The 15,757-nt window shown below is 37.8% G+C and overlaps 1 protein-coding gene across 7 annotated transcripts in view; it reads right to left on the reverse strand.

Annotated features, from left to right (window-relative positions):
• Mef2c (myocyte enhancer factor 2C) overlaps positions 1 to 15,757 on the reverse strand; it is a 148,145-nt gene that overhangs the window by 73,628 nt on the left and 58,760 nt on the right. For all 7 annotated transcript variants that reach the window (XM_013349670.2, XM_013349668.2, XM_026783685.1 and 4 more), the window contains exon 3: positions 3,443 to 3,646. In XM_013349670.2, the coding sequence (XP_013205124.1) occupies positions 3,443 to 3,646 (204 nt within the window). The remainder of the gene's footprint in view (positions 1 to 3,442; positions 3,647 to 15,757) is intronic.

Consider the following 15,757-nt stretch of genomic DNA (forward strand, 5'->3'; position numbering starts at 1 on the left):
AGACTCATTGATCAGTCTTGCAACTAAAAATAAGAGCCAATATCTTCTACTGGCACAGCTGCGATACTAGGGTTTCTTATCTAATAGGTGTTGTATTCATTTCTGTATTTCCAAGGGAGCAGTGAAGGACCTTGCATTTTTCTCCTCTTTACACATAACAGTTGGGCATTTGACCCAGACTGGATCACCCTTCCACAGAATAGCAGAATGACAGGAGGACCTTTGTTGGCTAACTACAGGGGCTAACTACACTCACATTTGGGCTTCATGTTATGTTTAGTAGTCCTGAAATGGGTATGGCGGTTCCCATTAGTCCAATTACCACTTGCAATATTCTTGCAGAATGCATGTGCTGTCATGTAGTGCTGTTGAACTGCGAGTATACACTTTCCTTTCAGCAGTTTATGTGGTATTTCTGGGGCATTGCTCCTTTGCCTTCTAATTGTTCCCAAGCCAGTTTCTGCATATAGGTTTTCCATCTTTAACAAGAATGCCTACCTGATTCTGTTCCAAATGCAGACATCACCTTGCTGGGCACTGATCCTGTAGGATCTGTATTCTTCAGGTCATTCTCAGGTATTTAACAAATACTTCTTCAGGAATGCAGCCCAAGAGAAACTTCCAGAGTCTCTTCTATCAGGGGACCAGTGATGATGGGCAGTTGTTCTTCACACTACCTGAACTTTAGAGCCTCATAAGCCAGCACTTGGGCAAATATTTAGTTTTTGTATTACAGAGCCAAATAAAATGGACTTTCTTCAAAGGAAGTATTTTAAATACAATAGCTGTTTTTGTTTCCTTTTTAAACAATGGATTACAATTTTTAACACATTTACTAAATCTGGCATATTTATATAGTTTATCTAAACAGATATTCAAGCTGCATTATGATACAATGGGGAAAAAACTATCTCAGTCTATCTGCTAAGCCTTTGTGTGTTTCTGTGCCATTGTAACAGTGGTGCTAATTATCAAGCAAAGACATGGTAATTACACAGAGCTTTTTGCTAAAAGGAGAAATCTCTTTTCAACACCCACGCACTGCACACTTTCCTGTGACCCTCTAACCCTGCTCGAGCGTGGCCCAGGAATCTGCACTTCGGTCCCCATGTTAGACACTGTTCTATTCTCTCTCTCTCCCCAACCTTTCCTGCTTGGGAGTAACTGTTTGTAGAGGGTTAAGGGCGAGAGGCAATGGTCCAAATGGGAAATGCAAAACTAATGACCCTTCATGGAACATATTATGTTCCTCATTAGACTTACCCAGTTAAATGTATTCCATTAAATTAAAATAAATAGAATTCAAAATTTCACCCAGGAGTAGTAAGCTATCTTCACTGTAAACTTTGTGTTAGACCTGTTCTAAGCGTGACTTCTGACGGCAGAGTCTTAGTCTGCAAGATCTGTTCTAAACTTCTTCTGACTGCACTCTAAGTGATGGCTACTACAAAAGTTTGAAATCTGGCATACCTAATTATTTGAGGGGACATGTTATATACACTTTCCACTTGAATCTCTTCTCTCAACTATTCTGATTTCCAGGCTCTATGTTGTGAAAAGTGGTATATGTAATAGTGATATAAAACTTTATCGGTTAGAGACTCTGCCTTAAAATCCCCTCCCTCACCTGGCATTTCTAAAATACAGGAAGGTCAAATCATGAAGAATGAATGTTACTGAGATAACCCATCAGGATATGCTTATAATGTGTTAGATTTGTATGTTGTATTCACCCAAAATACTGAGCTTCGGACTCTTGATTTTGCTGGAGAGTTAGAAGCTTAGAGCAATTCAGAGCTTTATTCTGCTTATATTTCATACAAGGCCATGAAATGATAGCTTTACTACGGTCTTGAATGGTTCTTTCAGAAATTATATTGTTGCAAAGGATTTTCAAACTATTTCTGGAGCACTGGAAATAAGACCCAGAGTCTCCTATATTCGGGAGATGCTCTACCATTGAATTGAAATCCTCAGCCCCCTTCGTTTTTGTTTTTTATTTTTTATTTTTGAGATGAGAAACCTTCAGCAGGAGAAAGAGCCAACTTGCCACATAACGTGATCCTGCAAATCTCAGACTCTTGGCCCAGTGTTCATATCACAGCCTTTATAGAAATCTAACTCTCAGATGTCCCTCCGTACAGCACTATGAAAATATCATATGGGGTGCCAAACTGCAAGTCACCCAAGTCATGCAGCACACTCCTCCGCAAAACTCAGTATATGAATCTTCTAGATTATAAACTCACAAAAGCAGAATTTAAAAGTCAACATATTTTTCTCGTCTATCCAGTAAAGTTCTATTGCTCCACATTATATGAAGAGCTGTCTAGTCCAAGGACATCAAGTCCATTGTCATAGTTTAACTCAGTTTGCTATCTTGGAATATATCATGTTTGAGTTGTAGTATGAGACAGCCTTTTGTGTGTGAAGTTCACATACACAGAAGCCCTTGGAGCTTCACAACTAACCAGTTCTTTTATGTTTGGTTTTCATTTTTCAGTTTATATGTAGGTATAAAAAGAACTCTTCTAAAAGGAGGAAAATTTCAGTACCAATTTTAAATCTGAGGATTCAGGAAAGTGTATGGCTCAAATCACTAGTCAATGAAAAGTGACAAGGAGAGAGTATCTTCACATACCAAACATAGGTTTCACTGAACTTTTTCCACTGAAATTGCTATTATCGGGTCAATTTACCAAGTGAAAATAAAACCAATATTTTCAATGCTTTTGAAACTTCAAATAAAAGCAAAGAAATATTTACAGTTTTCAGTGCTATAATGATATCATTTTGAGGGAAATCTTTTTAGGGGAATTAGAGACAGGATTTCTCTGTGTAAAAATCCTGGTAGTCCTGGAACTCGCTTTGTAGACCAGGCTGGCTTCTAACTCACAGAGATCCACCTGCCTCTGTCTCCCCAGGGCCACCAGACCCAAGGAAAAACAACCTTTAATAGTTGTTTTTTACTTTCTCAGTGAGATAGCCTTTAAAAGAGTGAGTTAGAAAGAAGTGACGCATGGAAAGATTATACGGTTGGAACGCATTCACTTGAAAAAATACTTTGATTCCGTAGGGAAACTATTACATACTTAAAGTAAATTGTTAGTATGCAAGAGTTTACCATTTGGATGACATATCATCTGATCACAGTTCCCAACTCTGGTGTTCAGACACACTGGTGGAGGATACTGCCCACTCATGAGACGAGCAGCCCACTCATGTGACCCTGGAACTTGATTTCTAGATCCTAATGGCTCACTCATCATGTTGCCACTTTAACCTTCATTTTGGGAGGAGTTAAGCAGGGTGGTGCAAGTCATAGCTGGGAGAAAAGTTCTGAGACTCTGTACAGGAGTAGGAACATAGGAAAAGAAGATCCTGGGCCAGGCCCACACCACGAGGCTCTGCAGAATCGCAGGCTCACGGCTTGCATGCTCACCTCCACGATGTCTGAGTTCGTCCGGCTCTCGTGCGGCTCATTGTACTCTGTGTATTTGAGCAGCACCTTGTCCATGTCGGTGCTGGCGTACTGGAACAGCTTGTTGGTGCTGTTGAAGATGATCAGCGCGATCTCACAGTCACACAGCACGCTCAGCTCATAAGCCTTCTTCATCAATCCAAATTTCCTCTTTGTAAATGTCACCTGGAAGAAGAAAGTATTTTTTAAAAGCAAAACACTTATGCGTGTGTGTTGTATGTTTTCAAACCACTTTTTTTCTTTTTTAAAACAATGGTGTAGAATTGCCAGATCCTTGGGTGCTAACCACGTTCCAAGACAAAGCAAATAATCTAAAAGTGATTTCTGCCTAGAATTCAAGAAGCTGTGATTTCTAGCTAGTGGGAGAACGGTAAACTGTAGATACAAGATTTAACTCAGGGCATTGAAATGAAGATGATGGGTGAAACAATTGTGTTTCTTTGAGTATCTTAAGATTGTAACGTCAGCATGGTTAACAATTTTCCCAATTATAAATCTAGAAGTTGATTTGTTTTTTAATCATTTGAAGACTGTGCGTGACATTATAAACTTGGCATTTTAGATTTATGTGAAAACAACACACACATAAAATTGTTTAGTCTTGTGCCACTTAATTGAGAACACTTGGAGGCTTGTGGGTGTAACTTCTAGGCAGAACCTTCACTCTCCAGAACCTCAGCTGGGCCTGGGAAATACACAGAATTCAGTGTCATTCCTTCTTCTGCTTACTATTTTTTTCTCTCAAGTCGGTAACTTTGCCTTTGACCTTGTCTTCTTCTAGTCTAATCTATGAACAAGTCCATAATTCCTTCCCTACAAATATTTGTCAAGTTAACGCTTGCCTTTTTCCCAGACGGCTCTGTCACTCACGTTGTTATCAGGTCACCTAGTGGCTTCCTGCCCTGCTGATGTGTCCTCCTTTAAAATCACTGCCTCCTCAATTCATCCCATTCTGCAGAACCTCACGCGACACTCCTTTCCCTCAGGAACTGTTTCCAACAGCTCCTGTTTCCAGTTGTCTATGTTATTTTACTTGCCAATCCCATCGGATCTGAAAGCATGTATTTCATTCTGACATTTCAGTGTTCTTTAAACTTCAGCTTGTCCTGCCTACTAACCCACCCAAAGGCATAAATATCATATATCATAAACCCATATATGGTCCAGTGTTTCCAATCAAGTATATACCATATCATTCCCAGAAAAGACTTCCAAGAAAAGTTGTACAGTTTGATTTGAACGTAGGCAGGGTAGAGTATCAAAGACAGAGGAAACTTTAAGCAACAAGTTGCTTCCAGTTCTATGGCCGACAGTGCCACGTGCTCGTTTTCTTATTTATTTATTTGACAAGCAGATCTAATTTTTTGGAACTAGGTTTTTCATACTTTGGGAATCTCTGACAGTTTATTTGGCTTTTTTTTTTTCTTAATGCAATGGGTCTTGCACAAGTCAGCTCACTTTTGATTTCCATTTGTTCGCAACTCCTAAATCTAGGTTCCAATCCCTACTTTGATGCTATCTACATTTTAACTTGGGCAAGTTTGCTCCATAGTAACTATCAATGCCTTACCATCTATTTCTTTGTTTTATCATTTTTCTAATGTGCATCTTATAGAATAAACTGGCATTCTATTTTCATATCTGATTATTATATTATGTTTTTTTTTGTTTTTGTTTTTTCAAGACAAGGTTTCTCTGTAGTTTTGGTGCCTGTCCTGGAATGAGCTCTTGTAGACCAGGCCAGCCTCAAACTCACAGAAATCTGTCTGCTCTGCCTCCTGAGTGCTGGCATTGAAAGCGTGTGTCACCACCGCCCAGCATGATTATTATATTACTTAAGGAAATTTTATTCTGGTACATTTGGATGAGTTATGACTGACATTAGGATGGGCAGGAGACCTTTCTACTGAAATTGATAAGTAAGTATAATCATTAATTATAGTGCTCTATTAAAATATATTTTAACATTTATTTGAGATGCAATTTTAGGCATGGATTTAACTCCATATTTGTGTTCTATTAAATGAAATAGGCTAAAATGTATTAAATACAGAAGCATGATATAAAACAGTTTCACGTATATGGAACCGCTTTTAATGATCACACAGTGTAGGTAGAATGTCTCAACATGGTATGGTTTCTGTTGTACTCAAATCTCAGACTTTGGTATATTATAAAAATCATCACCATAGTATATTCAGGACAGAAATATCATTAAAACCACTATTTGTGTTTACTCTCAGATGCTTCTCAACTTTTGTGTAACAAAATAGGTGCTGGATAATGCATACTAATTTAATAATACCTGTCAAAAAAAGTTAGTGCATGCAGCTTCTTTTCATTGAAAGTGCAATTTGAAATGATGACTGTATTAAAGTAGTTAAGAAAACATCTTCAAAATCTACTCTTAGTTGCTCTAAATTTAATTCTGTATTATGTTCATATTCTTCATGCATACTCAAAATGTATTTTATAATGCCTTTCCCCATTGTTCATAGCTAGATAAAATTGTTTTTAAGCATTAAGCTTTCCAAAGAGATCTGAGATATTACTCTTCATTTAAAATATGCCACTCAATGACAAAGATTGCAATTCAGAGCTTTTATACTTAAATATAATAATGCATTGTAATGATTACATTTTTCATAACCTGACAATAGTTTGTAATGGGGACAAGTCCATATTTCTATTTCAATAGCATATTTTGACCTTAGGTGATACAGAATGCTGATTTTACAGCAGTTAAAAAAAGATGCTCTTTCCAAGTGTTTCCATCATTCAGGATGCATCGGGAAGAATAAAGGCAATATTATCTAAGTGGTCACGGTCATTCAACATCTAGCTTTCAGAATTAAGGAGATTTAATAAATACATTTGCATGACAAGAAAAACTACACTGTAAGCTTTGGCAATTTTATTTTCCCATTGAATCTTTCAATAGCCCCACATTCAATGATCGTGATTTATGAAGATATTTCAACACTAGATTTTATAGTAACCCTAAGTTTTAAGTCCTATTATACATATAGATATCACATTTTTTTTTTTTGGATTTTTCGAGACAGGGTTTCTCCGTAGCTTTTGGTTCCTGTCCTGGAACTAGCTCTTGTAGACCAGGCTGGCCTCGAACTCACAGAGATCCGCCTGCCTCTGCCTCCCGAGTGCTGGGATTAAAGGTGTGCGCCACCACCGACCAGCAGATATCATATATTTTAAGTCAACTTTATTAAGGGGAAATGAGAATTTGAAATTGGAATCTGAAATAAAGGAGTAATATATACTGCAGTATATATATATATATATATATATATTAATATATCTGCAATATATTGCCGCTTTATATAATCCACTTGTAAAGAAATTTTGAAAATTTTGTCAGAGACAGCTTTTGCTGAAGACTTTTCTACATGTCCAATTTATGAGGTACAATAACTATTGAATATTAGTTAGTCTTCTCCATGTCATACATTAGTGCTGGATCTTATAATTTCTAGTACATAAAACAGTATTCCTTTAGTTCATGCCATTTCTATGGCTGGAGGAGAAAATCACCAAATGCTTCAATGTTTAAGGGATTTTTTTTCCCTTAAGAAACACATACATCATTTGAACAATAAATCTCTATTTCTTCTCATGCCTGATGATTTGGAGTAGCATTATTATCCAGCTGTTTACTTTTAGCTTTTGTTTTCAGGTCAAATTTCTCCAGAGTGGAAAAGCAAACTGACAGATATTAAACCAATTGAGATAATTACAAAATAAGGTTTACTCTCCTGAAATTATTTCTCACGTTGTAATTGGTTGAAACTGCTAGTGGTGCTGTGACATCTCCCTTTGCTTATGGCCACTGGCAGCCTCCGAGCACACTGCAAAGTTCAGATGAAATCATCATGTCTAAGCTGCTTTCAATGCCATATTCAGATAAAAAAAATCTTTCTTTCCTCATTTGAGTTTTCCAGTGTTATATGATTTATAAGTTGATTGATGAGGCATGGTCTCTCTGTGTTGGCACTGGCCCTTCTTATTCCAGCCTTCCAATTTTTGTGATTACTCCAATAATGTATACGAGTTTTTGTTTTCCAAAACATTCTAACATCATAGAGCTGATTGCTTATGGGTTTGTCCTTCTTGCTATCTTTTCTGCTCCCAAGACCCTGAGCTGCCTCCACACAACTAACTTGTGGCTACAGTGTGTGGTTGCTGAATAATAGATTACAGAATAGAAATACCCTATTTTAAATACTGTTGACTGCCTCAGTATAATTTTCCTTTAAAAGTAGATACTTCCTTTACTTGGCTTTTGGCAATTTAACCTCTTAGAGATAAGATTATTCTGGACTTATAAATATGTAAATATTCTAACAAGTTACTGTCATGAATCTTGAGAGAAAGCAATTATGACTTTTTTTCCATTTTGAAATTTATATTATGGAAATCAGAGAATTCCCATAACAGAATACATATGTATAGATTCTCCATACTTCAAGAAAAGTTCAATGAAAAGTGTTTTTGACTCTGTGCCTTGATGATGCATCATGAAGGGTAAAAAAATGTGTGAAGATAGATGTTTATATTTATGGTCATAGACACAGAAAAAAAAAGGATTGAAAGATGGGGAAAGATGACTCAGTCCATAAACTGCCCACTGTGCAAATATAAGGACCCAAGTGTGGGTTCCCAGCACCCACATAAGGGCAGATGTGGTACTCATTTGTGGCCAGGGATAGGGGTTTAGAGTCAGGTGGGTTCCTGGAGCTTACTGGTCAGAGAGCCTAAGCAATCAGTGAGCTTACTGGCCAGAGAGCCTAACCAATCAGTGAGCTTACTGGCTAGAGAGCCTAAACAATCAGTGAGCTTACTGGCCAGAGAGCCTAAACAATCAGTGAGCTACAGGTTCAGTGGGAGACTTGGTATTAAGAAATGAGGTGGGGAGGACTAAGGAAGACACAGAAAACAGACTTAGAGCCTTCCCATACTTGAGCATGTGCACACACATACATGCATACACATATACACAGAAATATTTATTTTCTCCTATCCACACATGCAGAGAAAGATCTAGGGTTTTGAGATACTATATTTGTCAAGCAAACATTCATTGCACCTTCTGATGAGTTCTGGCTTTTAATAAATATGTATTTGTGCATTTGAGAATTGCTGTCTAGCTGAAGAATTATACTGAAAAGATTAATTAAATAACGAACACTAAGCGTGAAGGAGTCACTAGAAAGAGTTGTGGAATTCAGTCACTTTCTTATCCTAGGAACCATGTTTAATGAGGCTTTAGGTGAAAATGGAAGGCTTGATTATTAGATCTGCATGTACTATAGATGCAGAAAGCAGAGCTAACTCTATACATGGCAGAGCTTCTACAGACTTTAGGAAGTTGAGTTACAAATGAACTGAATCAAACAGGTGATTCTGAAATTTTCATTCATAGTTTTTTTTAAATGATCACTTTGAGAAACATGATAGATGGCTTTTGGGAAAGGATCTAAGTTTATAACTTCCCACAGTGGGAATAAATTATCTTTAATGACCTGTTAGAGTAATCTTTGGTGACGATAGCATGTGCTATGAGTTATACTCTAGCAGATGTTGACAAAAATCAGGCCATTGATAGAATGAGGAAAAGGTTGATGTGAGGGTCTGCAACTAATTCTGGAGGAAAAGCCATTGAAGATGTTTGCTACGTTTAATCTTTCTACACTCAGAATGCCAGAAGCCAAATGCTGAACATTTTCCCAGGCCAGAAATTCCGTGCCCAGATGATGAAGCAGGTGCATCTTGTCTTGTTCTAGGAAGGAAAGTACTGCTGGATATCACCCACTCAAGAGAATGTGCAGTAATGAGAGAGAAGAGTGGCACTCAACTTAATGCCCTCATTCTTGGTCTTGCTCTAGTACAGCTTGATGTTGATGTTCAAACAACGTGTTTCCAGGCTGAAGAAGAACCTGGTCTACAACCCTTCTGCAGATTTCACGTCTTCACACTCTATGCCTAAGAGGTGCCGACTTTTGTGTAGAGAACAATATGAGTGATTTTAATAACGTTCAAAACAAGTACCCTCTGTTGTAGTTTCACCCTCTGTAGCACTTACGCTTTAGAAACTTAAGCTTATCAGTTCATCATAATCATCACTTATAACTTCCATATACCAAGAAGTAAAATGTCATTGGGTTTTGTTGTTAGGATCCATCCACTTTTGCTACCTCTATTAACTTTTGTTTAGAGTGTCTCAACTGTTTCATGGTTTTCTTGAAAGATGGAGACATCTTCCATTCATCACTGTAATTTAAAGTACAAAAATAATAATTAATATTTATTGGATGAATGGCTAGATACATGGAGGAACTGTTCATGTATTCTTTATAAGATGGAGTTTTTAAAATAAACTCTCATATACACTCCGAGTAAATGAAAAGTAAGCTTACCACCAACAGGGGACATGTTCACATAGTTCTATGCTTTTGTCATTCTAACTTACAGTGAAAATATACATTCCCTGAAATTGAGCCAAATAGAAAACCCGAATGGCGTCATATTCTGTTTCAGTTTGTTGATGAAATCGGAGCATAGTCTATAACATGTAATTGTTTTAGACAAGAACATTGGCATTGCTGAATTTTTTTAAAAAAATGGTCAAAGGCTGTTTGACAACATTTAATAGTATCTCCAGTAGGCTGTAGTAGGCAGCTTATTACCTCCCTTTCTCAGGGATTCTGTACATACAGTGGCCTTATGTAAAGCGATACACCTAGTCCCCAGATAAGCTAGCAATGATGCCTTTCCATACACAGTGTGTGTTTCTCATCCTCTTTCCCTCTTCTAGGCAGGAGCTCCCATGGCCTAGACTCAGCTGCGTGTTAGCAGAGTGTGTAAATGCACAATTTTTATTGTCTTTAATGATCATCAGACACTCTCCTGAGAGCAGAACTCTCACAAAGAGCATATGCATATAAAGGTAGTTTCCTAAGTTAAATAAAATAATGCTACCAATATTAAACTGAAAATCAGTGGCTTCTGGTTCCACCAATAAACCAGATATGCCTTTGTGTGGTCCTGTAGCCATGGCTGCTCTTAGACACTCAAGCCATTCCCACGAAAGCTGGTGAGAACCACATACAAGCATGAGTAGGCACATACTATTTCTATATTTATAGATGTTTCAGTTTCCCAAAATGGGAAGTACTTTGGCTGGCAGCAAATATATCTCTGCTCACAGCTAAAATAAAAATAATGGAACTCTGGTTTCCACATAGACATTGCTACACAGGCAGTTTAAATACCAAGTTTTAAAAGCAGAGGACTGGTCTGCGTATTTTCCCCCATGGCAGGGAAATGAGCTTGGTAGATGGTACCTTGGAAAGCATACCGTGTGATCTTTGCCTTCCATGCACCTGTCCCTCATCCCTTCACATTCTGAGACATCTCTGAAGAACTCAGCTCTGTGTTAACAAAGGGAATCCTTGTACCTTATTGGAAAAAGTTCTGAAGGAATGAAAGAGACAGAACTTTGCAAACAATAACTACCACACACCTAAGAATTTTGGAGGCCCAAACCTTGAGTTTAAGACTATCTCAAAGGGATGCAACACTAACGTACAGATTCTGAAATTACAGTACTTGAAGCCTAATCCTGATGAAACTATTTTTTATTCAATGAATGAAGTCAATCTTAACCCATCCACTCTCCTTTTCACCCACCCTCCTCCATTCCTTCCCTCTCCCAAACTTTTTTTCACCCCTCCATTCTTTCTTTCCTTCCTTTCTTCCATTCTTTTTTCCTTCCTTTCTCCCTCCCTCCTTTTTTCCCTCCTCCCCTCCTCCCTCCCTCCCTTCCTCCCTCCCTTCCTTCCTTCCTTTCTTCCTTCTTTCTTTCCTCCATTCCTTCCTGTCTTCTTTTTCCAAGTGCTGGCATCAAAACGAGAGCTTTCTGTAAATGGGTAAGCATTCTACCGCTGCACAACTCAATCCTGCAATCCGATTTTTAACTCATAATGTAATAAAGTAATTGTTGTTTATTTTAGAATACATTAGGAAATACCCGATTAACTCTATTTTTAATGTTTTTACATTTTTCCATATTCCAAATTATTAACATAACTTCTTTATATGGAAGTATTGCAGACTTCACCCATTTCATCCCTCTTCTGTACCAAGATAGTCTCCACTTTCCTAAGTTGAGGGAGATGAATGGGTAATGAGTGATAAGAGGAGCAGTTCATAGAGACAATGTGCTCTGTAATAATCCATGAGCCACTGGGTCTTCCCATGTGTTTAACGGGTTAGGGATGGAGTCGAGAGTCTGTAACGACAATCTCTAATTGAAAAAAGGGAAACGGCCTTCTAAACGCTCCATTTTGCCCTCCCTTGCTCCTGTCAGTAAGTAATGGCACAACTGTTCTGAGTATTCCTCTTTAGTTTTATTTTGTTTAATTCAGTCTGTCATTAGAAGGGCTCCGAGCTCTAGGCCTGATGATTACTCTCAGTGGGAGGAAGCAATGCCATCGCAGACTTGTGCTCTGGACAAGCGCTCCTTTATACAATGCCGGGGCCTGCCATCCTAATGAAAGGCTCTTTAAAGAGCAGCGAGGGCTTCTTTTAAGCAGACTGCTACCATGTGCTTCCAACCCTCCAGCACCACTTGCGATGATGAGACAGCAGTGTGTTCTGTTGCAAAGGAGACCATTGTCCTCCTTAGCCTCCAGCAAACTGCGCCTGTTTCAGTGAAAGACACCAGCATTTCCACAGGATTTTTAGCAGTGGTCCCTAACCTCCCCAACACAATAAACCAATTAAAATACAGGGCTCAGTGTACAGATTAGAGGACTCTACCAGCTCCTTATCCTAAATCAACACCCACGATCTCAAGATAAAAATTTAAATCGTTTATTGGTATTCTGCGGGCGGATAATAAATAGGAGATTATATCACAAATAACCATGTGCCCATTGAAGACCGTAGGCTTTAAAAGTTGTTTCTGTGGACTTCTGATACATTTGTTTATTTAAGGAAAGGGAAGGCAGTATCAATCATTCAATTTGTCAGGGCTTAAAAGAGTGGCCAATTGCAAGGTATAGCAATGATCTACATTGTAGAAAAGAATACTATCATTCAGTACTTTAGACATGTGCTGTCCAGGTCCGAACATTCCTTAAAGAGCTGACCTTTAGTAAGTACCTCTCCAGCAGCAGTTACAGGCTGCTGCGCTGCCCTTCGTCTTTTGAAGAGACATAATTTGAAGTGGAGAAGAATCAAATAATCCCGATTAATATTGGGGGAAGGGGCACAAAAGCATGTTTACTAGTTCAACAGAGCCAAAATGTGCGTAAGTTAAAGGTCACAGACTCCTTCATTCCCTGCTGAGCAAACTCAGGAAGCACATTTGTCTATGCTTTCCTGTCATAACAGGAAGAGAGTAACTTCTTCCTTCCCACAATGGCTTCAGTTTTACCTCCCAAGTCCAATATTTTCTCCCTGAGGGCCTTCCAAACCAATCCCTGCAACACAGAAGGCAGGAGGCTGCCTCAGCTCTAGTTTCCAAACACTTCCATTTGTTGAAATGTTATTTAAATGTTAGTGATTTCTTATGCTAAACTGTTCCAAATTAAAATTAAAAGTCGAATTTCCAAACATCTAAATTGGTTTCTCTTATTCCCATTAGATGGTCTAACATATTTCAAGAGCAACACAAATACACACTACAAATGGGGAATTTTTAATCTTCCGTTTAATTTTGTTATTTATTTTATTTTTTGCTGTAGCCATTACTTTTGGAAAAAAACAATAGCTTATAAATATTTTTCAAAAAGTACAATGGGTTATAAACTTTAGAATAATGCTCTTACCAAAAGGCTGAAAGAATTGCATTTTAAATGAATAAATTATGCAGCTAAACCGAGTTTTGTCTGCAAAGGACATGGCCTTTTTTTTAATTTATTTATTTATTAAGGGTTTCTGCCTCCTCCCCACCACTGCCTCCCCTTTCCCTCCCCCTCCCCCGATCAAGTCCCTCTCCCTCATCAGCTTGAAGAGCAATCAGGGTTCCCTGACTTGTGGGAAGTCCAAGGACTGACCACCCACCTCCATCCAGGTTTAGTAAGTTGAGCATCCAAACTGCCTAGGCTCCCCCAAAGCCAGTACAAATGTTTACCAATGTTTCTTTGTAATTCACAGTTCAGAAGAGCTTCCTTAGTATATGGGGTCTATTTGCAATGTCCGTTTTTTTTTTTTTTTGGTGTTAGTTTCTCAGTAAAACTATGTTGCATTTGGTGTCTGCATGCGCTAAGCACGAGGTGACTTGAAAAAGAAACTGTGTGAGCATGTGTTCGCAGAGACCAACAGGCCACTCATTGCCGCTTTCTACAAAAACCTTGGAATATCTGAGGTGCACTAAATTAGCTTTACAACTTTTAAGATGTTTCCCTCTGAAGAGGAATGATGTCAGATACAGAAACTAGAAATGAGACAATGAACAATGAAAACCCTGGCAGGTAGAGAAAGCACTTATTTCTCACATGGAGATCATTTTCCAGTTGAGAATTTAGCCTCTCTTGGATTTTCTACAAAATTTAAGAAAGGTGGAAAACAGTTGGGACAATCTAATAAAAGATTTGTTTCCTTCATTATTCTGAGATTAACTAGCAAAAGAATAAGGATGCATAGGGGAACTATCCCGTAGATAATTCCAGTCTGCCTCAGTGTAGCCTAAACTCAGATCTGATCAATACCTTTCTTACCATAGCCATGATGTGCCCTCATTTCCTTTACACAGAGTGACCTCAGCATAATTTTTTATACAAGTTCAGGGAAGATTATGATCTGCTAAAATATTTTATAAGGAAAATAATCATTTTTATGAGGCATATACAAACTTAGTCAGCCTGAGACAGGAAAAAAATCAAGTTTTTCTTTTCATTGACCCTCCTATTCACAAGCTCTGAGCAGGGTGAGGAGTCCTCATTGAAGAAGAGGATCGCAGTTGCACAGTCTCACCTAACACTGGCAAGGATGAAAATGCTGTTTCTGGTGACATGGGAGGAAATGGGTTTCCAACAGGACTGTCACCTCTACTCTCCAAGACAGACTATAGAAGTCACTAAGAACCTTTGCCAAAGCAATCAGTTTACATTTCTCAACTATGTGGTTCTCTACATTTGAAGAGTGAATCTATCACAATTTCAACAAGCTTTATTTAGGAAAATAGATATAATCTCCAAATTTCAAATTGTAGCCAGCCCTTTTTCTTATTTTGTTTTTTTTTTGTTGTTGTTGTTCATATTCTGAATACCATCTCAAAGTGAAGTCACACTAAAAGTTCCTGTGAAACTTGAGCTAAATTTTTAAGAACAGAAAATAGTTAAAGGCGGGTTTTATCTTTTTTGTTTTATTTTCTTCCTTCCTTCTTTCCTTTTTTTATCACCTGAGGGAATTGTTATAATTTTTATTGTTCAGTTCAGTGCAAAATATACCAAATTCAGCTGGAAAAATTTAAAAAAGCCATTTTGTACATGTGACCAGAGGCAGTATCCACACTGAGTACACTTCTGCAGGCCTTCTGCAACTCACTGCATGTACCATGGGTCAGGAAAGAAACAGCTAGAAGCCCAAAAAAGGGATGCTAGAAAATTTAAGAACCCTGAGTCATTTTACGTTGTAGGATTCTCCTTTCTTATTAAAGGGGAATGATACTGTCTTTACTATGGATTCAAGTTATTGCACTGATAATTATGTGGAATATTCTTTGATGACAAAAGACAAAGCACCAGATCCAAAGGAAGCATTTGAAAGTTGAGGCATTTAAATATATATACCGACTTACTATTTTAGGCCCTAGATGTGCTATGTGCAAATATTTCCCTCTTGTAGTTATTCATGTATTTAGATGTCTTTTAATAACAAGTTGCATAAAAGTATTGGAATTTATTTATTTTAACCCTTTCAAAGTAGGAAATCTAAAAAATTCAGTACAAAAATATGAACAAATAAGTTTAGGCTTACTTAGCATTCAGCATTTCTATACATGGTTCTTCCTGATGGGACAGATTTCTAATTATATTTGTTTGTAAAAGTGAGTCATATAAAAACTAATTAAAATTCCAATTGTTTCAAGCACTAAATTCAAAATGTGTAACATATGAAAAAGACCAAGACTATATGGCTGCCTAGTCAGTGAGAATCAAAGGCTCAAAAGAGGAAAAACGAAGAGGGGGAGACCGAAAATGAGGTTACCATAAGCTTGAAGGTAGAAGTGATAAAAATGGTGAAAAGTGT

This window comes from Microtus ochrogaster, chromosome 19 (genome assembly GCF_000317375.1).
Source record: "Microtus ochrogaster isolate Prairie Vole_2 chromosome 19, MicOch1.0, whole genome shotgun sequence".
Classification (NCBI taxonomy): domain Eukaryota; kingdom Metazoa; phylum Chordata; class Mammalia; order Rodentia; family Cricetidae; genus Microtus; species Microtus ochrogaster.